The sequence below is a fragment of the Mirounga angustirostris genome, unplaced genomic scaffold (assembly GCF_029215605.1).
Source record: "Mirounga angustirostris isolate CCGP_5_RB_7025 unplaced genomic scaffold, mMirAng1.0.hap1 SCAF_8, whole genome shotgun sequence".
NCBI lineage: Eukaryota > Metazoa > Chordata > Mammalia > Carnivora > Phocidae > Mirounga > Mirounga angustirostris.
Window position 1 is genome coordinate 37,347,587 of NW_026991716.1, and position 25,619 is coordinate 37,373,205.

General features: G+C 45.8%; 2 protein-coding genes across 2 annotated transcripts; one reads left to right on the top strand and one right to left on the bottom strand.

The window, feature by feature from the left end:
- Window positions 1-3,461: 3,461 nt before the first annotated feature.
- Window positions 3,462-23,653, top strand: APOBEC2 (apolipoprotein B mRNA editing enzyme catalytic subunit 2). Its single transcript, XM_045866850.2, has 3 exons — window positions 3,462-3,756; window positions 11,907-12,470; window positions 23,233-23,653. The coding sequence occupies exons 1-2, from the start codon at window positions 3,623-3,625 to the stop codon at window positions 12,448-12,450; spliced, it is 678 nt and encodes a 225-aa protein (XP_045722806.1). The 5' UTR covers window positions 3,462-3,622; the 3' UTR covers window positions 12,451-12,470; window positions 23,233-23,653.
- Window positions 22,292-25,545, bottom strand: LOC123837720 (guanine nucleotide-binding protein G(I)/G(S)/G(O) subunit gamma-10-like). Its single transcript, XM_045866856.3, has 2 exons — window positions 24,048-25,545; window positions 22,292-22,633 (listed from the first exon to the last, which is right to left on the bottom strand). Exon 2 carries the CDS (start codon window positions 22,528-22,530, stop codon window positions 22,324-22,326), a length of 207 nt encoding a protein of 68 aa, XP_045722812.1. The 5' UTR covers window positions 22,531-22,633; window positions 24,048-25,545; the 3' UTR covers window positions 22,292-22,323.
- Between the last annotated feature and the right edge of the window lie 74 nt (window positions 25,546-25,619).

The following is a 25,619-nucleotide window of genomic DNA, read 5'->3' on the forward strand; positions in this document are numbered from 1 at the left end:
TCCCTTTGACCATCCTGGACAATAACTCAGATGGAAGCACTGAGGCCCAGAGATGCTTAGTGATCTGGCCAAGATCACACAGTGAATCAAGGCTGAGATGGGGACATGAACATGGATTGATTTTTTCCCCTCCCAATCCTGGGTTATACAGGACAGCCAAAATATCTGTGCCATATTCCCAGTCCTCGGGGCGCCTGGGTGCTCAGTCAGTTGAGTGTCCTACTCTTGATTTCAGCCCAGGTCATGATCTCAGGGTTGTGGGATCCAGCCCCCCATCAGGCTCCACACTCAGCAGGGAGTCTGCTTCTCCCCCTCTTTTTCTCCCTCTGCCCCTTCCCCCAGCTTGCTCTCTCTCTCTCTAAAAACAAGTAAATCTTGGGGCACCTGGGCGGTTCAGTCGATTAAGCGTCTGCCTTCAGCTAGTGTCATGATTTCAGGGTCCTGAGATCGACCCCTGCATCAGGCTCCCTGCTCAGCAGGAAGCCCGCCTTTCCCTCTCCCTCTGCCACTCCCCCTGCTTGTGCTCTTTCACTCTCTCTCTCTCAAATAAATAAAATCTTTAAAAAAAAAAAAAAAAAAAGAACCTGTCCTCAAGGAGGAAATCTTTCCCACAGGAGGAAAGGATCCCTCCTCCTCGATTGCCTCCCCCCAGACCTTTGACTCATCCTTGGTTGTTCCAAGCCCCTCACTGTGGCTGTGACCCAGAAGTAGGAGAGGGACAAGCACGCTTATACCGCTTTAGACATGTATTCATCAGAGCTGGCTGGGTGCAGCCCTGGAGATAAGAATTATTCTCAGAGGGGCGCCTGGGTGGCTCAGTCGTTAAGCGTCTGCCTTCGGCTCAGGTCATGATCCCGGAGTCCTGGGATCGAGCCCCGCATCGGGCTCCCTGCTCGGCGGGAAGCCTGCTTCTCCCTCTCTCGCTCCCCCTGCTTGTGTTCCCTCTCTCGCTGTGTCTCTCTCTGTCAAATAAATAAAATCTTTAAAAAAAAAAAAAAAGAATTATTCTCAGAGAACCTGGACTTAAATCCTTGTGTGATCTTGCACAAATCACTTCACCTTCCTGAGCCCCAGGTCCCTACTTGCAAACCAAGGCCCGTAATCCCCGCCCGCCCGCGTGAGACGTGTGAGGCCTGAATGCACTGATGCATGCCCAAGCGCCTGCTGAGGATGAAGACAGGGTGCTCCAGGCGAGGTGGTACCTCATGCATCTCTGTGTTCTCGCCATCTCCTACCGTGCCTGGCACGGCGATAAGTGTGGATCAAATAAAAAAAGGAGCATTGAAATGTTGTGTGTTTGTGGATGACAATAAATAATGTGTGTCCGCGATATATCAGCAATCACCGCCTTTTCTTTGTGGACGCAGGCACTACTCCTACCACCCCGTGCTTGACACCCCTGGAAAAAACACCTGAAAACAATCATCTCGGGATAAGTGCTTTCAGTAATAAGCCTATTAGGTAGGGTGACCACATAGTTTATGGTCAATACCAGAGCGCTCTGGGGAGTGAAAGGGGCACTGGTAGTAATTATGCCTGGATGACAGGTAGAAACTATGACCATCCAGGAAGACCTAAATGCTTGGCCTCTTACTCACAGGGTCCTGTGCTGCTCAGAATTCTCTGGGGAGAGAGCCCCAAATACTCCAGACTGACCTGACTCCTATTCTCTAGGCGGACTGTGGAAGGGTACCCTTCCTTTCTATCACCACCACCCAACCCCACTTGGGGCTGGGTTCCAACAGTTCTCAATGTTCTCAGGTTCCTCATTTTCAACCTCTGGGTGACCCTAACCCTAGCCTTCCACTGCCCTGAGAATGGTCTAGAGTGTTTGCACTGCCCCAAACATAAACACCTGTGGCTTCCACTAAGGATCCAAGATGTGAACTGCGAAAGTGATCCGTCCATCTTCCAATGCTATTTTAGCTCAGGGATTTTTCTAGGGGCTCCAGGTGTCTCTCATCACTTTCACAGGCTTATAACTGGTCCCTCTGCTTCTGCTCTTTCCCACCTTTGGTCTCTTCGCAACCAAGCAGCCTGGGTGATCCTGTAAAAATATAAGGCAGACCATGTGTTTCATCTGTTCAAAGACAATGGCTTCCCATCTCACTCAGAGAAAAAGTCAGGTCCTTGGCAAGTCCATAAGGTCCTACCTACCTAGCCCTTATTTTATCCTCTGGCCTTTCCTCCTAGGACTCTCCAGCCACATAGGTATCTACTTGCTCCTCAAACACACAAGGAATACTCCTACCTCAGGGCCTTTGCACCTGTTCTTCCTTCCCTTGGACCACTTTCCCTTTACATAGCATATTTACCTCACAACCTTCAGATCTTTTCCCAGTTGTCTGCTTTTCAAAGTCCTTCCCTGGCCACTCTATAAAAATACTACCCCACCCCTGACACTTCTGTCCCCTTACCTGCCTTCTCTCCTTAGCACTTAGCACCAGCAAATAGACTAGATAGATAGATAGATAGATAGATAGACAGATCACTTATCTTCTTTATTGTCCAACCCCCTCAAGCTCTGGGAGGGCAAGGATTTTCATTTGTTTTGTTCTGTGCCATATTCCCAATACCTGAAACAGCACCTGGCATATAGTAGATGCTCAACAAATATTTGTTAAATGAATAAAAGACCAACTGAGAGGAAACATAGCATGGAGGTCAAATGTTTGGCCTCTGGAGTAAAAGGTCCTGGGTTCGAATCCTGACTTTGCCATTTGTGGGCTGTACGGCCCTAGGCGAGGCCCTTATCCAGGCTTTCTTTGAGTCCCAGTTCCCCCATATGAAACATGGGTTGATACAGATTGCCTCCCGGGGCTGTTGAGAGCATTAAGTTTGATTTCACACGTAAACCACGACCCTCACTGCCTGTTCTCTCTCAAAACCTCTGAGCTTGTAGATGGCAGTATTATTACTACTGGAGGCTCAGGAACTAACCCAGCATTATGGGGCCATAACAGGCAAATTCGCACCTGTTCCCTTTAAGTAACGACTCACAGTTCTTATCCAACCCCGTCTCAGGACCCTCCTTGACTGAACCCACATCTCCCCAGCCGAATGGGTGGCGGGGGTTTCTCTGCAAGCACCCCATTCAACACAAGCCTCATCCTGCTTGCACCTCTGAGAGCATCTCTCCTAAATCTCAGGATGCCCACCCTCTATCCCTTTCTCCATACCCCCAGTGGAGCTGGACAGGTTGCACGGGGAAACAGAGGGAAGGATATAAGGTGGAGGGCGAGAGTACGAATGTATGTGTGAGCCGGTGGGGAAAGGGAGAGCAGGCCTTGGCATGCCCACCTGCCAGCATCCTGTCTTTGCCTACTGATAAATAGGGGATACTAGTGGCCAGATTTTCCACTCCCCCCATCCCGGCACCCGCTGTCACTCAATTAAAAAAAGATACAGGGCGAGGGCCTGGGGGAGGGGCGGAGGGCTCTGGTTATAAAGCCTGTGTGGCCCGGAGGTGAGAACACTAAGCCTGGCTTGCCCGGGGCCTCTTCCCGTCGTCCCCAGGCAGATTTAGCTGCTGACAGCTGCTTGGGACTCTGCCGCCAGGCCCAGGCCCCAGGCGCTCGCTGCCTCTCCTCTTTCTCAGTGACTGCGGAGCCACCACCCCTCCATGGCCCAGAAAGAAGAGGCCGCTGCGGCTGCTGCGGCGCCCGCTTCCCAGAATGGTGAGGATCTGGAAAACCTGGATGACCCTGAGAAGCTGAAGGAGCTGATTGAACTGCCTCCCTTTGAGATTGTCACAGGGTGAGACCTGGGTGTGGGCCGGGGGCCTCCTCCCTAGACGAGCGTGGGCTGCAGGCGGGCTGGGGGAATTCAGGATGGTCACAGTACGGGTCAAGGGCACGGTCCTGCCGCCATGAGCCTACCGTGTATGGTAGGGGCTGCCGCGGATACAGCTGCAAATCTCTCTTGGCCTCTCGGGCAACACCTACCGCACCCCCTAACCAGGGGGAGGTAGGAGCAGCTCCTCGGAGGCAAGGCCCCAGAGAATGAAACCACCGCTCAGGCCTCCTGGTAGTGGGCTGTCATCTGCCTCTCCGGGTACAGGCTGTCTAGTCCCAGGGAGTTGGGTAAGGACAGCGGATGACATAGACACATTTAAATATGGCCCCAGTCAAAGTACCTCCTCCCTCGACTTCTCTCCCTGCTGCTGAGAGGGCCTCTCCTCTCTCTGCATGGCTCTCACTCTTTCTCTACAGCTTCTCTCTGGAGTGGAAGATCCTAAGACAGGGAAAACAGATCTGCCCTTTCCCAAGGCTGAGTGAGAAGCATTTTTTTTCTTATTGAATTGAGTCTGCCCAGGGGTTCTCCCAGCCAACAGTAGTTACAGAGCAGGTAACAGTCCAGGGCCAGGAGCTTCTGGGCAGAAGAGGTATTCTGCCCTCAGCCACAGCCCCAAGGAGGAACAAGGACCCTGAGTGAAGGGTCTCCAGGCCCCAAAGAGAGGCCTACATACAGGATCCCTCTGTCTTGCCCAGATTATGCCATCTCCAGGAATAAAACCAAGTTGTCCTTCTTCCTCTTCCCTCTCTGTTCCTTTTGCAAAGGACCCAGCAAAGTTCGTAGGCCAAGAATAAGAAGGGAATACATAGGGCCACATTGCCTCCCTCAGCCCCAAGGCTTCCTTGATGGGCGTCTCCAGCAATGCCCACAGGCAGAGTAAGGTCCACACTAGGAGAAATTTCAGGAAGAATGGAAGCATGATGTTCTCAGGGGGCAGAGGAGCCCTGGGTGGCCCTCCGGACTTGCCGTTTGAAGCTTGGCAAGTGATTTTCCAGCCCTGGTCTCAGTTTTGTCATCTGTAACATGAGGAAGTTACACTAAGTTGATCCCTAAGGTCCCTTCCAGCTCAGACATCTTTTTGATTTCTAAGAGAACCTGAGGGAAAAATGCAACCTAGTTCCTGAGGGAAGAATTCAGGCAAGAGCCTGGACCTTGCATTCACCCATGCCCAACCAATGAATGTCAACCTTGTCGTAGTATTAAAGAAGTAAGAGGAGCACAGATTAATATGGACCTAGGGAGAGCCGAGGGCTACCAGGCCAGGAAAGTCCACAGTTCCAGTGGCTCTCTGTGGAAGGAGATCCTTTTCCTCACCCTAAGCCTGCTGGTCCATGCTGCCCTTGGTCACACACAGGCACATGCACACCCACCCTGCGCAGGGTTGTGATCTCCCCAGCACAGGGGCAGGATAGATCTGGAACAGAATTAGACTATGTTCAACTGAACATGGGGGTTGGTCCTAATGGTCAAATCCTCCGATGCAACTTATGTTCGTCCAGGGCTTTATAATCACCGCATACTTGCACGTGCGTGAGCCCATTCAACCCTCAGCACCATGCTGGGAGAGGGGGGTTACATTATTGCCACTCTACAGAGGGGAAACTGCGTCAGGGAGATTGAGTTTAAGACCATAGAACCAGGTCTTCTGACTCCAGCCAAGTGTTCTTTCCACGGGTCTCTTACTCATTCCGGGTCCCAGATTCCCCAAACAGGGTTCCAGCTATCTCCATCTGTGAGGTAGTGGGGCTCAGAGGCTTCTCTGACCCAAGGCTCAGAAAAAGAGGAGCAGCAGGGCAGTTTTCTGGGTGCTCTGAGAGTAGTTCAGGAGGGAGGTGGAGCCCTGAGTGTTTCCTTGCCACAAGTAACAGCTGTGGAGATCTGTCTCCTGGGCCCCTCAGGGTAAACAGATGGCTTAAAATAGCCCAGAGGTGCGGCTGTGTCTGTGCAGGGACAGGATGAGGGAACAGCTTTCCCCTCCTTTCCTCTCCAGATGCCCTGGCATCATGGGGGTCAGCAAAGCAGCTCCTCTCCTAGCCTAGACTTCCAGAGGGGATGGGTCTGTCTCTCCTGCTCCTTGGTTTTGGGCTGCAAACTAGCAGAAGAGCCAGCAGCTTTTTGGGAAATAGTCGGAGGTGAGGAGGGCATACCAGGTAGGAAGAAGGAGATAGGCCCCACTTGTGATTCTGGCTTGAATAGGGCACTCGGGATAGAAAGCAGACCAAAAACATTAACAAAATTACAAGGTAGAAGGTGCTAGAAAAAGGTCTAAAACTGCAGAGGTGTGCCAAAGCCAACTCACGATGACTGAGAATCAATTGTGTGCATCTCTTCCCAACTCTGCGTTCAGTGATGTCATGTTGGTTTTTTGAAATCTCCATAGTAGGAGTGTTTACAGAGATCAGCAAACTTTAGAAATCAGGATTTTCTTTCCTTCCTTCCTTCCTTCCTTCCCCCTCCCTCCCTCCCTCCCTTCCTGTCACAGAGCTGGGTGTTAAACCAGCACACCAAGGACAGAGAGAGAACCCTCTAAACACTAGAAGAAAAGTAGAGAGGGCTCAGATTTGGTTGTGCTTAAGATTCAGCTCTGAGGGGTAAGATTTGAGGTCCAGAGAAGGCACCACCCAACAGCATCAGGCTTAATTTCTTGAGTGTTGACCGTTGTCCAAATTCTGAGAGGTTGGATTACTCGACCTATCCTCCAGATGAGGAAACCAAGCCTCAGAGGGATTAGTAATTTGCCCAAAGCTAATGGATGGAGTAGGGCGTAAACCCCGGGACTGTCTGACTCCAAATCACCACACTGCATCTAGAAGAAAAAGCCATAAATGGGAGGCTTTTTATATTCGACAAATATTTACTAAATAGGAATCATTTATTTGCTGCCTGTTTTCCCCACTAGTATTTAACTTCCATGAGGACAGGGACTTTGCCTTTTAACTGCTTTATCCCTCGCACCAAGAATAGTGCCTAGCTCCTAATAGATACTTGCTAAATAAATAAATGAACTAATAAATGAACACCTATTTTATGGTAGCCTCGCTGCTAGGCATTAGGATAAGGAACTAATTGTGGGGAGGGCTTCTGGGAGGAGAGAAGTTCAGGATCTATGAAGAGCCAGCCGCCCTCAGCATAGAAGAGAATTCCACAGGTCCATGCCTGCCTCTCAGCTCGGCGTGCTTTAGGGAAGCTCTGGAGCACCAGAATTCGTTGTCTCCTCATCTTTCCATCCCAGTGATGAGCGACTATGTCTCTGCCTAGCAGGACCCCTGGCTGTGTGTTCGTCTTTGTTTGTCTCTAGTTGTGTTGCGTACGATTTTGCATCACGCTGAACCTGCTAGCAAAGGGATTGGTATGGAAGAGAGATAAATGGCACAGGCTGTGACTGTCCTTTCAACTGCTTCTGTAGCTACCAGTGGTTTCCTCTGGTCACATGGGAAATGCGGAGAGGATATGCAGGATTCAGAGGAGAAGGGACAGCAAGGAGTGGGGGACCTCCAACTCGGCTATTAATGCCACAAGCCCCTCACGCCTCATCCTGGGCTCCAGAGCATGCTGGGGAGGCTTGTGCCAGAAAGAGGAGAAGACAGCCACTGACTCTGGCCACCCTGGCCTCCACTGAGTGTGAAGACAGTGCCTCCCAGGAGAAAGGCAGTGGCTCAGGGCTTCCCTAGGGCCAAATCCCATCCAGAATTACAACCCAGGAGCCAGCAGCCTGGCAAACCCCATCTGGGCTCTAGAAAGTCAGGCTGTTAGAACTCTCTGCTTCTATCCTCCTTCTGCCTGGGCCCACTCCTCAGCATCCACTTTGCAAGTGGTCTGGAAAAAGGAGAAGGAGACCGAAACCATCAGATCTGCCTCTTTCTAGCAGATTTTGAAAGATCTGGCGAGGAAAGCTGAACCAAGTAAACACTCAGTGACCTGTGAGGAGATTTTTCCATCCCATGGATCATTTTGGAGCAAATGTTTCATCTCAGACCAGCTTCTACTGCTTTCCAGGTTGCTCTCTTTCACCGTATAGATTTATGTTTAGGGAGCGCAAATATTCTTTCAATGTGAACGTGAGAAAAATATATATCTTACATTTACTCACATCCCTTCTCCCTCAATCAAGTTGACCATGTTCTAAACAGTCTTTCCTAGAAATTAGGATTCTTGGTTTCCTGCCTAGAGAACTGCAAGGCCCAGGAGGCTGGGTCTCAACAGATGAAGTGTGAGTGACCTATCTGCAGAAAGTATGAGGAAGGGATGCTTGAAGAAGCAGGGGAGGGGGAGGAATAGCCCTGTTGGTTTTGGTGCCTGAAGCAGTGACTGAGCCCAGGTGAAGAAATCTGCTACCAGTGTGTTTCTCTCGACCATCACTCCAACACACGGGCACATGCACGCCCCATTTCAGCAGGTTAAGGAGGGCACGTACTGCATGGAGCACTGGGTGTTATACGAAAACAATGAATCGTGGATCACTACATCAAAAACTAATGATGTATAGTATGGTGACTAACATAACATAATAAAATAAAATTTAAAAAAAAAAGAAAGAAAAAAGAAAACACCCACTGGGGGGGGGCGAGAGTAAGGCTATAAGTCACTACGGTACTCAGGCATCGTGCTACTAGCGAAAAAAAAATGTTTGTGATTATCTGAGAAATTAGTGTCACTGTTTCCTTTCTTCCACTAGCAGGTATAACAGTGTTGACTTATTTTGTGATTCTATAAAATCACCCGAGATGGCCATGTTGTCCAGCTCCCTGGAGAGATTTCAGACCTTTTCCACCTCTGTTCTCCTGGTTCCTCTCCAGGGCCTGGCTGTTTCAGCTTGTGGCAGGCCTGTGGGAGGCCCAAAGAACTTCATTTGACCTTTATGCTCCTTCTGGAAAACCAAGAAGCCCATTGAGAAGCCAAGCAAGCCCAGTTTTTGAGCAAGCCCAAAGGAAAGACTGCGAGCCAAACGCTCCCTGACTTTCCTTTGCCCCTTGAAAGTATTTGCCTTCCTTAGGCACCTAGTCCAGAAGGCTCTCCTGAGGCACGGAGCAGACTATGGGGCTGCCAGCCAGAGGGGTGGGAAACTGGTATTTATAGAGAGGTGAACTTTCTTCCTCTCCCTTGGGTTTCAGGTTTCTCTGGGTCCTCTCCTCTTGCAAAGGGAAGAGGAGGAGGGGAAAACATCAGAGTTAAACAGAGGCTGGGACAAGTAACACCCTCAGATCAGCGAGCCAATTTACAATTGCATGCTGGGCCAAATTCACACTCTTGGCTGGGCTGTATTTGGCAAAGTTGGAGCAATGCTTTTGGGGGCTCCAGAAGGAAACCCGGGGGGCCACACAGGCAGCTTTGGGGAAGCCCCCAATCAACCACACAGTCATGAATACTTCCAAGGGTTTCGCCTGAGAATCCGTCATACAGGTGGCTCTGGACTAGGCTTGGGGGCGGGGGGCGGGGGGGTGTCTGGCGAAAGGCCTTGAAAAGCATAAAGTGTTTGGGCAAGAAAGGTAAGCTCTGTGCTTCTCAGGAGAAAAAAAGCCATTCCAGGAAGTGAAGGGACCATTTAGCAACTGGTAAAATCCAGGAGTGGTCTTGTAGGGTGAGTTTAATTGGGGAGAGCTCAGTGTAAGTGAACTCCCAACAGGGATTGAAATAGGAGAGGGGAATCATCAGGCCATCCATTCTTCCAAAATGTTAAGTAAATAATAAACACATCCAACTAGGGACAGAGGGGTTTAGAGAGCTAAGTATAGTATCTGAAGGAATCCTGGGGCCAGGTCCTCAAACACATCCATCTCCACAGTGGAAACTTAACTTGACAGCTAGAGATATGGAAACTTGGGTGGAGACAATTTTATGATGGGGGCAGGGAGAACTGCAGGGAAACAGCTCGTGTTTACTCAGCTCTTTGGCACCTGCGGCTTATCCCTAAGAAGCCAAGGCTCTGGGACATCTGGGAGTTCCCTGTAGTCCTGGGAGTTAGAAAGGGAAGGCATGTAGAGAAGTAACAGTGGAGTTAATGGTTGCCACAGGGTATCTTCTGGGGCAACCTCAGAGATTACCTTTTTTAAAATTTTTTGTTTATTTTTAGAGAGGGCACATGAGGGGGGAGGGGCAGCGGGAGAGAGAGAGAATCTCAAGCAGGCTCCCCGCTGAGCATGGAGCCCATCAGAACCACCCAGAGGATTCTACAAATGTCTGCCTGGGCCCCACACCAACCCAATGAAATCAGAACGTCTGGAGGGAACCCGACGTGGGGCTTGATCCCACGACCTCAAGATCATGACCTGAGCAGAAACCAAGAGTCGGACACTTAACTGACAGAACCACCCAGGCGCGGCCCCAGAGATTCCATTTTTTAAAAAAGAAAACATTCAGGGATGCCTGGGTGGCTCAGTTAGTTAGGCGTCTGCCTTCGGCTCAGGTCATGATCCCAGGGTCCTGGAATCAAGCCCCGCATCGGGCTCCCTGCTCCTCGGGGAGCCTGCTTCTCCTTCTCCCTCTGCCTGCTGCTCCCCCTGCTTGTGCTCTCTCTCTCTGACAAGGAAATAAGTAAAATCTTGAAAGAAAGAAAGAAAAGAAAAGAAAAGAAAGAAAGAAAGAAAGAAAGAAAGAAAGAAAGAAAGAAAGAAAGAAAGAAAGAAAGAAAGAAAAGAAAGAAAGAAAGAAAGAAAGAAAGAAAAGAAAGAAAGAAAGAAAGAAAGAAAGAAAGAAAGAAAGAAAAAACATTCAGCATCCCCAAGCCAGTACTCAATCCCCTCCTCTCCTGTGACATTTTCAGTCTGTCCTGGGAAAGCCTCCTCGTTCTCCTTGGCCTCCTAACCTGCAAAAGGCTTCCCTATTTTAGAAAGAGACGCAGACACACATAAAGATAAAAACAATCAACTCTGTTGCCCTCTCTATCCCCTTTTGAAACCTTGCTCTCTCCTCCTTCTTACTACTGAACTTCCTCCCAAACCTGGCCTTCTTCTGCTGGTTTCATTTCCTAATCATCCATCCCACCCTCGAAGCCACTGGACATAGTCATCACCAAATCTGGCCTCCTAAGATACCAAACAGGCTTGCTTCAGTTCACGCTTTTCCCCAGCCGCGCTCTACCTGCTTAAAGCCACCATGTCATCTCCCGTGGGTGTCACTTTTATTACAACTTTCTTTAGTCAGGGGCCTGTAACAATTCTCTGTTGCCTTCTGAATCAAGGCTAAACGTTCGAGAACCTTTGTCCCACGTCCTCCATGCTCCCTACGCATTTTAAAATTAGCGGTTTTCGAAAGCTCTTAGCTAGAGTCGAGCTGCTAGATTAGAACCATCTGGGTGGCAGAGGCCAAGTCTTTTATGATTTTGAAACGACTCAATACTACTACACAAGCTATATCATATCAAGGTACTCTCGGGTAGTCTGACCTCAAAGATAAAAAACTCTTGGACGTTCATCCTGTGACAACTCTTTCAGCTGCGGGAAAAGCCAGGCTTGAGAAGCAGTCACTGGGAGAGCGCGGCACTGAGTGGTGGGCCACGCCATGCCTGAGATACACTAGCGGTCAGTGGCAGGGAAGACAAACGGAAGCAGGAAATGTTCTGCTGAATCTTCGTCTTGCTCTATCAGGAGAAATTTTATTTGCTTGCTACTTTGTGAGATTACTACTGGAGCACTGCTTTTCCAAACTGGCCACCTATTAGAATCATCTGGCAAGTTTTTTTAAAAATGCTGGTGCCTGGGCCCTCTCCAGCCGATCTGATTTCATTGATTTGGGGTGGGGTCCAGGCACTGACGTGCGTAGAGTCCTCTGGGTGGTTCTGACGTGTGGCCAGGTGAAGCAGTGACTGATTCAGAAATGTAGGCGTGTTCTGTGGGTTGGAGGGATGGTGGAGAGTTTGGAGACCCTCCCTACTGGGGTGACCGGAAGGCGCCACCTCCAGATTCTCTCCTCTCCTCCAGATAAACCATTCTGGATTCCGGCCTGCCTTTTTTTTGTCCCTGATGTTAGCCTAGGCAAGGCCTGCTCTGATAGGAGGAGCCAACGTGTCCCCGAGGCACCGAGTTTGGAGAGCCGCCTGCTCCGGGCTGCTCCGAGGAACAGGAGCGCTCATCCCCCACTCTTCCCCCCTGTCGCCCTGCCCCCTTGGCCCACAGGGAGCGGCTGCCCGTCAACTTCTTTAAGTTCCAGTTCCGGAATGTGGAGTACAGCTCCGGGCGGAACAAGACCTTCCTGTGCTACGTGGTTGAAGCTCAGGGCAAGGGAGGCCAGGTGCAGGCCACCCGGGGCTACCTGGAGGACGAGCACGCCGCCGCCCACGCCGAGGAGGCCTTCTTCAACACCATCCTGCCCGCCTTCGACCCGGCCCTGCGCTACGACGTCACCTGGTACGTGTCGTCCAGCCCCTGCGCGGCCTGCGCCGACCGCATCAGCCGGACCCTCGGCAAGACCAAGAACCTGCGCCTGCTCATCCTGGTGGGGCGCCTCTTCATGTGGGAGGAGCCCGACGTGCAGGCCGCCCTGAGGAAGCTGAAGGAGGCCGGCTGCCGGCTGCGCATCATGAAGCCCCAGGACTTCGAGTACGTCTGGCAGAATTTTGTGGAGCAAGAGGAGGGCCAACCCAAGGCCTTTGAGCCCTGGGAGGACATTCAGGAGAACTTCCTGTACTACGAGGAGAAGTTGGCGGACATCCTGAAGTAGGCCACTGGGCCCAGCCTCACGTGAGTCATGGCGCCATGCTGTGTCCCTAGCCCTTCCCTTGAGTAGAAGGCTGGAGGGCCGGTGGAATGGGTGGTGTGTTTGGTTTACCCCCCTCCCCGCCCCGACGAATTGCGTTTCTTTTGGTTGGCTGTAAGAACATTTTAGGAGATCCCATTTCCTTTTCTCTTTCCTCTCAGTTCCTCTCCCTAAACCCTTCTCGCTTCTACCCTTTTATATCAAACGAACTTTTCCCGTACCTTGGAATACTCGAGGTTGACAGGAATCCGAAGTCTCTGGTGAGACAGAATGACTTGCCCTGGTCACATCTGGATGGTGCGAGGACCTGTGACTGAACAGCAGAGAGGAGACCTCACTCCCCTAAGCATGCCCCCATGGACAGGAGTCCAGACTTACTAACTCTGGACACCTTCTGGACATCCTCCTCCCACCCCCACCCCCATTTGCAGTCTTAACTCTTCCAGTGCCCTGTAATGGAGGTTTTTCGTTCCTTTAAGGACAATTTTATTTTTTTCATTTTTGGTACTTTTGAAAGTCCCCAGATGGATTTGTATTCAACTTCTTTATTTATTGCCGGAGACGCTTTCATGTTTTCAAACAAATGGTTCCGCTTTGAAGGAGACCAGTAATTTGTGTGAATGTATAATGCAAGAACATTTTTCTTACTTTGAGAAGACCTCAGAACAGATAGAACAATGCTGAATTCAGGAATGGGGATATCACAGCAACATGTTCTTTTATGCAGGAATGTTGAAAGGGTTAAAAAGATGTTTGTATATTAGACAGCAGCTCAGAAGTAGCCTCCTACAGATACCAAGATGTGGAGAACTGGAAGTAAAGATTAGCTATTTAAGCAAATAATTAGGACACAATTAAGGCCAATTTGGCTTCTTGCTGAGGGTAAATTAGACTCTCAGAGAAACAGGCCGATTACCCTCAGGAAGAAAGAGGGTAAAAGATCCTTCACTAACTTTTTTTGAGTTTGGTCTGATCTAGCTTGTTCCCGCAGAAATGCTACAAACAAGTGCCCTCACAAGGCCTGACTGATCAAAATCCTCCAGAAATGGAGAAGGGGTCTTTACCACCCTCTTCTCCAACTTCAATTCTGGAACAATTCACATATTAATAAAACATAAAGCAGCATGCTTCCATGAAGCTATTCAGTTTATTTCTGGTGTCTCTCACTCTTAATATTCTAAAGAGAAGAGGTTGGCTTCATTGACACGTTTCGGGAAATATCAATGTTCTGGAGCTTGATGTTGGAAGGTGTCTGCTACTAGGCATGCATAGAGGGTGCCTGATAATTCTTCAGCTGAGCTTTCGCCAATCCAAGAAGACACAATTTTCAGCCATTTCTTACAAAAAGCAGTGCCTATTCATTGAATTCAGTGGGAAGACGGTCAGGTCAGGTAATGCCATGTTGTACTCTGCTCACATAAAATAAGACACCACTCTGGTGGTGAGGAGTGGTAAAAACAGATTTTTAAGGGTGACCTCTGAAAATACAAAATTAACTTTTAAATTCCTTGAAGATTTTATTACTGTAGGTGTTATCACCATCATTATAAACCCTACATAGACTCTCTAGAATGATGACTGGTAGCTTAATCTTAACTATAGTATAGTTTCTTCTTAAACACCTTTCAGAGCCACGGGCCACTCCTTCCAGCTGCCTAGCCAGCAAGTCCTCAGAGATGTGTTTGTATGTGTGTACTGTTGTTTTTCCATTAAGTCGAATAATTAGATAGCTAAATCTGCTATAAAAATTAAGCACTTCAAGGAGGATTAAAAGGAGCTTTTAATTTTAGATAATTGAGGGTTGTATTTTATGCTAATCTTTTTTTTTTTTACACTTGTGACATTAAGAATTTATTTAGGTCGTAATAGTTTCACATTATTTTGTTTTTAATCATTTGCAGTGTTCTGAGTAACACATTGAAACATTTTTTAAAGACATGAGATAAAATGGTGTGTTTTTTTGTTTTTTGTTTTTTAAGTACAACCACAACTATAAAGTAGAGGAACTTAAGAAGACAAAGACCAAATCTGCTTCATACACAGATGGGGCAATCTAATACACAACACAACATGAATCTTTCCAAACAAGTTTGCTAAGAAACAGCTCCCATATTTAGTGTTAAAAATAAAGCAATCTTCTCTTCTCATTTAGAAAAATCAAGACATCATTTGATTAATAAAGCCTATTCTTCCCCCAGTTTTACACTTGCTTGTCTTCATTTAGAAACTGTAAATTCGGGGGGCGGAGCAAGATGGCGGAGGAGTAGGAGACCTGGATTTCGTCTCCTCTCAGGAATTCAGCTGGATAGGGATCAAACCATTCTGAACACCTACAAACTCAACAGGAGATCGAAGAAAAGAAGAGCAACAACTGTCTCAGCAGAAAAGCGACCACTTTCTGGAAGGTAGGACGTGCGGAGAAGTGAATCCGAGGCGATATTCGGGAGGATAGACGGCGGGGGAGGGGCCTCCGTCGGCCACTTCTGGCAAGTGACAGAACCACGGAGCACAAAATCAGAACTTTTAAAAGTCAGCTCCGCCGAGGGACGTCACTCTGGTGGCTCAGCGGGGGGTGGAACCCTCCGGGACAGTGTGGTCTCAGGACCCTCGGGGTCACAGAAAGACCGGGGGTGCCTGAGGGCAGCAGAGCTCCCAGGTAACGCAGCAGGGAAGCCGGCTGCAGAGGCGGAGCCCAGGCGCGGGCTCTCAGCTGGGGTTGCCATTAACCGCGATCCGCGGCCCAGTCGGGCCCCTGCTCCTCCAGCAGGGACCCCACAAGCGGCCGATCCGGGGAGACTCACCTTCCTCCCCTGGGAGGAGCCGCGCGGGAGCGCACCGCAGGGATCTGCTGGGTTTGGAGACTCCAGACCGGGTCCGGTGCCAAAGATAGAAACGCGTGGTCACAGGCCGGTTGAGCACGGAGTGCAGCTGCAGACCGGGGAGACGGGAGTGACTGACGGCTTTTCTCTGGGGGCTCACTGAGGAGCGGGCCCGAGTTCTCGGCTCCTCCGGGGCGGAGATTGGGAGGCCGCCATTTTCACTCTCGGCCTCCAAAGCTGTGCGGAAAGCTCGCAGGGAACAAAAGCCGCGGAGAGCAAACCCGAGCAGATTACTTAGCCAGGAGGGGGCAAGGGCGGGGCAATTCCGCCTCCGGCAGAGACATTTGGGAACCACGGCAACAGGCCCCTCCCCAGAAGATCAGCGAGAACAGGCAGCCAAGACCAAGTTTACCGATCAATGAGAACGGCAGAACTCCAGCGCTAGGGGAATGCTGCACATAGAATTCACGACTTTTTTACCATGATTCCTTAGTCTTTTAAAGTTAATTTTTTTTTTAACTGTCTTTTTGTCTTTTTATTTCTTTTTGAATTTTTCTTTTTCCCTTTTTCAAACAACATCTTATCAATCCCTTTTTTAAAAAAAAACATTTTTATTTTTCATTTTTAGAGTCATATTCTATCCCTTCATAGTAGTTACCCATATTTTTGGCTTATATATATAAGTTGTTCTCTCTTTAAAATTTTGAGATAGTTTCTTCTAACAGATTAAAATATACCCTAAATCTCTAGTATATGGTGTTCTCTATTCCCCTGCCTGATCACATCCTCTCCCTTTTTTTTTTTTCTTTTTTCTTTTTTTAAATCCTCTTTCTTTTTTCAAACAACTTCTTATCAATTCCTTTTATAAAATTTTTTATAATTTCCATTTTTACAGTCATTTTCCATCCCTTCATCATATCAACCCTTATTTTTGTACATATATAAGTTTTTCTTTCTTTAAAATTTTGGGAGACACTTTCTTCTAAAAGACCAAAACACACCCCAAATCTAGTGTGTGGCACTGATCTATATACCATATAGATCATATTTGATCACATTCTGGTTTTTCTTTTGTTGTTGTTCTTTTGTTTTGTTTGTTGTTGTTTTTATCTTTATCTTTTTCTTTTTTTTTCTTTTTTTTTTTTCTCTCTTTCCCCTTCTTATCCCACTGCTTCAGGTCTTTTCTGATTTGTTTAGAGTATATTTTCTGGGGACGTGGTTACTCTGCTAGCATTTTGTTCTCTCATTAATCTATTCTCCTCTGCACAAAATGACGAGACGGAAAAAATCACCTCAACAAAAAGAACAAGAGGCAGTACCGACTGCCAGGGACCTACTCAATACGGACATTAGTACGATGTCAGATCTAGAGTTCAGAATCATCACTTTAAAGATACTAGCTGGGCTTGAAAAAAATATGGAAGTTATTAGAGAAACTCTTTCTGGAGAAGTAAAAGAGCTAAAATCCAACCAAGTAGAAATCAAAAAGGCTATTAATGAGGTGCAATCAAAAATGGGGGCACTAACTGCTAGAATAAATGAGGCAGAAGAGAGAATCAGTAATATAGAAGATGAAATGCTGGAAAATAAAGAAGCTGAGAAAAAGAGAGATAAACAACTACTGGATCATGAGGGCAGAATTCGAGAGATAAGTGATACCATAAGACGAAACAACATTAGAATAATTGGGATCCCAGAAGAAGAAGAAAGAGAGAGGGGGGCAGAAGGTATAATGGAGCAAATTATAGCAGAGAACTTCCCTAATTTGGGGAAAGAAACAGGCATGAAAATCCAGGAAGCACAGAGAACCCCTCTCAAAATCAATAAAAATAGGTCAACTCCCCGACATCTAATAGTAAAACTTACAAGTCTCACAGACAAAGAGAAAATCCTGAAAGCAGCTCGGGAGAAGAGATATGTAACCTACAATGGTAGAAACATTAGATTGGCAACAGACCTATCCACAGAGACCTGGCAGGCCAGAAAGGACTGGCAGGATATATTCAGAGCACTAAATGAGAAAAATATGCAGCCAAGAATACTCTATCCAGCTAGGCTGTCATTGAAAATTGAAGGAGAGATAAAAAGTTTCCAGGACAAAAAAAAACTAAAGGAATTTGCAAACACAAAACCAGCCCTACAGGAAATCTTGAAAGGGGTCCTCTAAGCAAAGAGAGACCCTAAAAGCAACATAGACCAGAAAGGAACACAGACAATATATGGTAACAGTCACCTTACAGGCAATATAATGGCACTAAATTCCTATCTTTCAATAGTTACCTTGAATGTAAATGGGCTAAATGCCCCAATCAAAAGACACAGGCTAACAGACTGGATTAAAAAACAAGATCCATCGATATGCTGTCTGCAAGAGACTCATTTTAGACCCAAAGACACCCCCAGATTGAAAGTGAGGGGGTGGAAAACCATTTACCATGCTAATGGACACCAAAAGAAAGCTGGGGTGGCAATCCTTATATCAGACAAATTAGATTTTAAACCAAAGACTGTAATAAGAGATGAGGAAGGACACTATATCATACTTAAAGGATCTATCCAACAAGAAGATCTAACAATTGTAAATATCTATGCCCCTAACATGGGAGCAGCCAATTATATAAGGCAATTAATAACAAAAGCAAAGAAACACATCAACAACAATACAATAATAGTGGGGGACTTTAACATCCCCCTCACTGAAATGGACAGATCATCTAAGCAAAAGATCAACAAGGAAATAAAGACTTTAAATGACACACTGGACCAAATGGACTTCACAGACATATTCAGAACATTCCACCCCAAAGCAACGGAATACACATTCTTCTCTACTGCCCATGGAACATTCTCCAGAATCGACCACATCCTAGGTCATAAATCAGGTCTCAACCGGTACCAAAAGATTGGGATCATTCCCTGCCTATTTTCAGACCACAATGCTTTGAAACTAGAACTCAATCCCAAGAGGAAAGTCGGAAAGAACTCAAATACATGGAGGCTAAAGAGCATCCTACTGAAGAATGAATGGGTCAACCAGGAAATTAAAGAAGAATTAAAAAAATACATGGAAACTAATGAAAATGAAAACACAACTGTTCAAAATCTTTGGGATGCAGCAAAGGCAGTCCTAAGAGGAAAGTATATAGCAATACAAGCCTTCCTCAAGAAACAAGAAAGGTCTCAAGTACACAACCTAACCCTACACCTAAAGGAGCTGGAGAAAGAACAGCAAATAAAGCCTAAACCCAGCAGGAGAAGAGAAATCATAAAGATCAGAGCAGAAATCAATGAAATAGAAACTAAAAGAACAGTAGAACAGATCAACGAAACTAGGAGCTGGTTCTTTGAAAGAATTAACAAGATTGATAAACCCCTGGCCAGACTTATCAAAAAGAGAAGAGAAATGACCCAAATCAACAAAATCATGAATGAAAGAGGAGAGATCACAACCAACACCAAAGAAATACAAACAATTATAAGAACATATTATGAGCAACTCTATGCCAGCAAATTAGATAACCTGGAAGAGATGGATGCATTCCTAGAGATGTATCAACTACCAAAACTGAACCAGGATGAAATAGAAAACCTGAACAGACCTATAACCACTAAGGAAATTGAAGCAGTCATCAAAAATCTCCCAAAAAACAAAAGCCCAGGGCCAGATGGCTTCCCAGGGGAATTCTACCAAACATTTCAAGAAGAATTAATACCTATTCTTCTGAAACTGTTCCAAAAAATTGAAACGGAAGGAAAACTTCCAAACTCATTTTATGAGGCCAGCATTACCTTGATCCCCAAACCAGACAAAGACCCCATCAAAAAGGAGAATTACAGACCAATATCCCTGATGAACATGGATGCAAAAATTCTCACCAAAATACTAGCCAATAGGATCCAACAGTACATTAAAAGGATTATTCACCATGACCAAGTGGGATTTATCCCTGGGCTGCAAGGTTGGTTCAACATCCGCAAATCAATCAATGTGATACAGTACATTAACAAAGGAAAGAACAAGAATCATATGATCCTCTCGATAGATGCCGAAAAAGCTTTTGACAAAGTACAGCATCCTTTCTTGATCAAAACTCTTCAGAGTATAGGGATAGAGGGTACATACCTCAATATCATAAAAGCCATCTATGAAAAACCTACAGCAAATATTATTCTCAATGGGGAAAAACTGAGAGCTTTCCCCCTAAGGTCAGGAACGCGGCAGGGATGTCCACTATCACCACTGCTATTCAACATAGTATTGGAAGTCCTAGCCACAGCAATCAGACAACAAAAAGAAATCAAAGGCATCCAAATTGGCAAAGAAGAAGTCAAACTCTCACTCTTTGCAGATGATATGATACTTTATGTGGAAAACCCAAAAGACTCCACCCCAAAACTGCTAGAACTCATACAGGAATTCAGTAAAGTGGCAGGATATAAAATCAATGCACAGAAGTCAGTGGCATTCCTATACACCAACAACAAGACAGAAGAAAGAGAAATTAAGGAGTCGATCCCATTTACAATTGCACCCAAAACCATAAGATACCTAGGAATAAATCTAACCAAAGAGACAAAGGATCTGTACTCAGAAAACTATAAAATACTCATGAAAGAAATTGAGGAAGACACAAAGAAATGGAAAAACGTTCCATGCTCATGGATTGGAAGAACAAATATTGTGAAGATGTCAATGCTACCTAGAGCAATCTACACATTCAATGCAATCCCCATCAAAATACCACCCACTTTTTTCAAAGAAATGGAACAAATAATCCTAAAATTTGTATGGAACCAGAAAAGACCCCGCATAGCCAGAGGAATATTGAAAAAGAAAAGCAAAGCCGGTGGCATCACAATTCCGGACTTCAAGCTCTATTACAAAGCTGTCATCATCAAGACAGCATGGTACTGGCACAAAAACAGACACATCGATCAATGGAACAGAATAGAGAGCCCAGAAATGGACCCTCAACTCTATGGTCAACTAATCTTCGACAAAGCAGGAAAGAATGTCCAATGGAACAAAGACAGTCTCTTCAACAAATGGTGTTGGGAAAATTGGATAGACACATGCAGAAGAATGAAACTGGACCACTTCCTTACACCACACACAAAAATAGACTCCAAATGGTTGAAAGACCTCAATGTGAGACAGGAGTCCATCAAAATCCTAAAGGAGAACACAGGCAACAACCTCTTTGACCTCAGCCGAAGCAACTTCTTCCTAGAAACATCGCCAAAGGCAAGGGAAGCAAGGGCAAAAATGAACTATTGGGACTTCATCAAGATAAGAAGCTTTTGCAAAGCAAAGGAAACAGTTAACAAAACCAAAAGACAACCGACAGAATGGGAGAAGATATTTGCAAATGACATATCAGATAAAGGGCTAGTATCCAAAATCTATAAAGAACTCATCAAACTCAACACCCAAAGAACAAAGAATCCAATTAAGAAATGGGCAGAAGACATGAACAGACATTTTTCCAAAGAAGACATCCAAATGGCCAACAGACACATGAAAAAGTGCTCAATATCGCTCGGCATCAGGGAAATCCAAATCAAAACCTCAATGAGATATCACCTCACACCAGTCAGAATGGCTAAAATTAACAAGTCAGGAAACGACAGATGTTGGCGGGGATGCGGAGAAAGGGGAACCCTCCTCCACTGTTGGTGGGAATGCAAGCTGGTGCAGCCACTCTGGAAAACTGTATGGAGGTTCCTCAAAAAGTTGAAAATAGAGCTACCATATGATCCAGCAATTGCACTACTGGGTATTTACCCCAAAGATACAAAAGTAGGGATCCGAAGGGCTACGTGCACCCCGATGTTTATAGCAGCAATGTCCACAATAGCCAAACTGTGGAAAGAGCCAAGATGTCCATCGACAGATGAATGGATAAAGAAGATGTGGTATATATATTCAATGGAATATTATGCAGCCATCAAAAGGAATGAGATCTTGCCATTTGCAACGACGTGGATGGAACTGGAGGGTATTATGTTGAGTGAAATAAGTCAAACAGAGAAAGACATGTATCATATGATCTCACTGATATGAGGAATTCTTAATCGCAGGAAACAAACTGAGTGTTGTTGGAGTGGGGGGTGGGGTGGGAGGGATGGGGGGACTGGGTGATAGACACTGGGGAGTGTATGTGCTCTGGTAAGCGCTGTGAATTGTGCAAGACTGTTGAATCTCAGATCTGTACCTCTGAAACAAATAATGCAATATATGTTAAGAAAAAAAAAAAAAGAAGAAGAAGAAGAAGGTAGCGGGAGGGGAAGAATGAAGCGGGGGAAATCGGAGGGGTAGACGAACCATGAGAGACGATGGACTCTGAAAAACAAACAGGGTTCTAGAGGGGAGGGGGGTGGGAGAATGGGTTAGCCTGGTGGTGGGTATTTAGGAGGGCACATTCTGCATGGAGCACTGGGTGTTATGCACAAACAATGAATCATGGAACACTTCATCTAAAACTAATGTTGTAATGTAAGGGGATTAACATAAGAATAAAAAAATTAAAAAAAAAAAAAAAAAAAAAAAAAAAAAAAAGAAACTGTAAATTCAGGAGAAAAGAACAGTTTTGTTATGGTATAAAAATCTTAGGAACAAATTACAAATATTCAATTTTTTAACAAACAAAAATGTTTGCCTTCCCAAAATGTAAACATCCAGTAAATAAAACAAACATAATATTCCAGGTATAGAAACACCAATAATTTGCTTATGAAAGAGGTGTATTTGGTGGTAACATTTTTGTTTAATATAAAAGCACTTTACCAAAAGAGTCTGACCATTATTATCTAGTCTTCCCCCTCACCCAGTTTCCTTATCGGAGTAGAAACTCATCAATTTCTATAGAATTTTGGCTATAGGACCAGGCCAAGGAAAAGTCTGAAATATCTAAGTCATTTGTCTGGAGAAAAGTGTTTTCTTGAGACTTGGAGGCAGTTAGTTATTCATCACTTTGCGCTTAAAAGCATTCCTCAGTGAACTTCTTCCTTACAGCCTTTAGAATAAAGCACAGGATCTGGGCTCCCGGAAGGGGTTGCTTCCAGCTGGAACACCTACCAGCAAGGCATCCTTGCAGGCATTCTGCATGCAGTACTGTTGAAGCTCTGCAGCTGCCTGCGAGACCTTGATCCTCTCCTCGCCGGCCTCCAGCTTGAGCGGCTCCACCAGACGCTGCAGGGCGTTCATGCTGGCCCCGGAAGACATGGCGGCGGCGCTGGGCTCCGAAGGCGGGGGAGCTGGGCTGGGGGAGCCGCGAGGCCACAAGCGCGAGCCCCGCGCCGGGGCGGGGAAACTATTTTATGCTAATCTAAACGGAAGTAAAACAGATTAATCAGTTTGAGGGAAAAGCCCACTTCCAAGTCAAATTATTTTTAAATTAAGTATTATTGGACATGTTCCACACTATAAGCCTCCTTCCATTAGTGTACATAACCGTATTATCTGGACCCATTAACATGCTTCCCTGTACTCTGAGTTATTCATGTTCCTGAAGGGAAAGGTTAAAATGTACCAAGTTAAAAAAAAAAAAAATTGGCATGAAATCAAGTTGTAATCTAAAAGCCCAAAAGAACAACTCTGCTTAATTAAAATACTAAGAAATGGGCATTTGTTAAAGAAAATTTGCCTTATATTTCTTATTCCCTTCTTTTAAAAAAAAAAAAATGACAGAATAGAATTTAACCATATATTTAACTCAAGGAGGTATCTTCTGGGGTTTTCCCTGTGTGAACCACACCAAAACATGAACACAACACACCTAACGCTGGGTAAAGTGGAAATCACAGGAGACTATGGGGGAGAAATTCACACTTGCTCAGAGGGCACACAGAAACCCTAGCTCAAAAGAAAACTCATTGTTTGGGGCCAGCGAGCTCTCGGTAACATGCTTTCTGTTTTCTCACTAAGGTCTGCTTGCTGCCACCAGGAGACAGCAGTGACATGTATGGCCATCTTGGACATGCCTGACTTCCTAATACCACTTGAGATGGACAACATTGGACACCAAGCAATCCTAGTGCACAGGTCCTCCAAGGACTCTAAATATACCACTCATGCTGTAAATCATTTAAGCCACGGCTCTCCCTAAGGCTGCTCTTGGGAAAGAGGAAAGTGAGTTACAAAGAAAGAAATGGCAACTACATATGGGCACCAGGCATCTGGGGGGCAGAAGGGCCTAATTATTCCCCCAATGGGCTGCTTGAGGCAAAGAACCTCAGACCCAAGGTCTGTGCAGATCTTTGAAATATGTCCAGAAATGCATTTTACATGAAGTTGGATTTTTTTTTAAGAAAAATAGCAACATTAATAAAAGAAGTGGTGTGGTTTTTCTGTGAGCAGGTTTTTTAAGGAGCTTGGGCATTTAGAAGTTACTATGAACAGTGAACAAGTCCTAGGAATAGGGATGTTCCCAGGCTATGAGCCAAGCCATGACATGAGAAAGTGGGAGGGAGGCTTAACCCAGGGCTTGTCTAGGCAACACAGGATACTAACTCTCCCAAGCCGACTTCCCACCCCAGTCTTGACCTTTATCAAATATTTTTTGAGATTACTTGTAAATGAGTGCCTTTTCTCTTCTCTGAAGACAAGGAATATGGCAGAGGGTGAAACGAAGGTCAGGGGAAATCTGTTATAAGATATCCATGTTCCCATTGCTACTTAATAAGCAATTAGCCACTTGATTAAGGAGAGGATAAGTAGGATTTCAACATTGAGACACACACCCTGTAAGATTAGTTGATGTGTGGTATTTGATGGTGACAGCAGGATGGTATCAAGTCTCCTTTCTTCCAAGGCTTGAGTCCTATGTAGAAGCAAAACTTCATGTACGAATTTCTGGGTGTTTGCCAAACTCTAACTAGGTTTCCAAGAATAATGTGCTCATTCTATCAGGCCATGCCTCCTCTTCCCAAGCTTCAAGTGTGGTAAGTCATCAGAATTTGACCCTAAGACTATCTGCAAATGACAAAGCACTTTATCATATCCCCACTGAGTCACAGAAGTCCACTTACTGCCAGTCCTCCCCGAGACTAGACTTTGTTCAAAGAATCAAGGCTCATACTCCACGAAAAAAATTAACCTTAATCCCTTTAAATCCTACAAAAACCAATGTTTTGAGCCAAGAGCAAAGATTTATTTGCATAGTTAAGCAAAATACTTTGATTCTAAGTTTCCTTACCATCCCACTCTCATTTTCTGTATTGTGTATTCATTCTCTTTTCCCCTTCAGTTTTACTGTATGTGGAAAAAAGCAAAGCTTCAAAAGCCTCAGTCTGAGTTCAACAATGAACTTGGCCCTACACTACTCCTACCCCAACGACATGAACTTGTCTGTTCCAGAGATACAAAAGAAGTGAAATACTTTTTGAAACTGCTGCCTCCTATCACACTACAGTGTGATAAGAACACAAGTCTAAAGTACAAAGATTATATTTAACTGGTGTTTTCCTAGTGTTTCAACAAGCCCCTTCTGAAACCCAGTTCTTTTTACACTTGGGAAAGCAACAAGTCCTACAACAGACCCAGAATTCACTCTAGCAAGAAAATCAATAGTTCAGGCTAGTTTAACTTTTTATTTTTTTAAGTAGGTTCCACCTCTCATGTGGGGCTTGAACTCACGATCCCAACCTTAAGAGTCACATGCTCTATTGACTGAGCTAGCCAGGTGTAATCTCCTGATCACACAGGAGAACGTGGACACATCACAGCACACATCTGTTCACAGATGAAAACAGCTTACCACAGTAATGGTAAAAAAGAATTCCACTAGTTTTCCCAGTACCTTTGATACCGAATCCAGGAACCTATTCTCTCACTGTAAACACTGGAGTGGATCAAGTGCTGCTCTCTTAAAGAAGAAAAAGGGACTAATATGTACTGTTTTCCATCCCAGCTGGCTGCATGATCACAATCCTCTCTGCAGCTTAATGACACAAAGAAACGTAGCCATTTCCCCCACCCCACCCCAAACTGCCAAACTAGAGTTTTTGAAGGAAGTGGGCCTTTTTCTTAAAAGATTCATTAAGGAAGGATTTTGTTGAGAACCACTGATTTGTTGAGTCATTACTCTGCCCTAAGCAATTCAGCAGATGTTTCATATACATTATTTCATTTATTCCATGACTGAATTCAGACCCGTTCAATTGCAGAAGCTATGTGGTAGACAGAAGAGAGCAAGAGTTCACCATGAGGAGATTCTAAACATCTGCCTTTCCAGTAATGCTGACCCACAGTTCTTGTCCGTTCTTATTTCTTCTCACCCTGCTGCTCTTCCCACTGGACCTTTTGTCTGATTC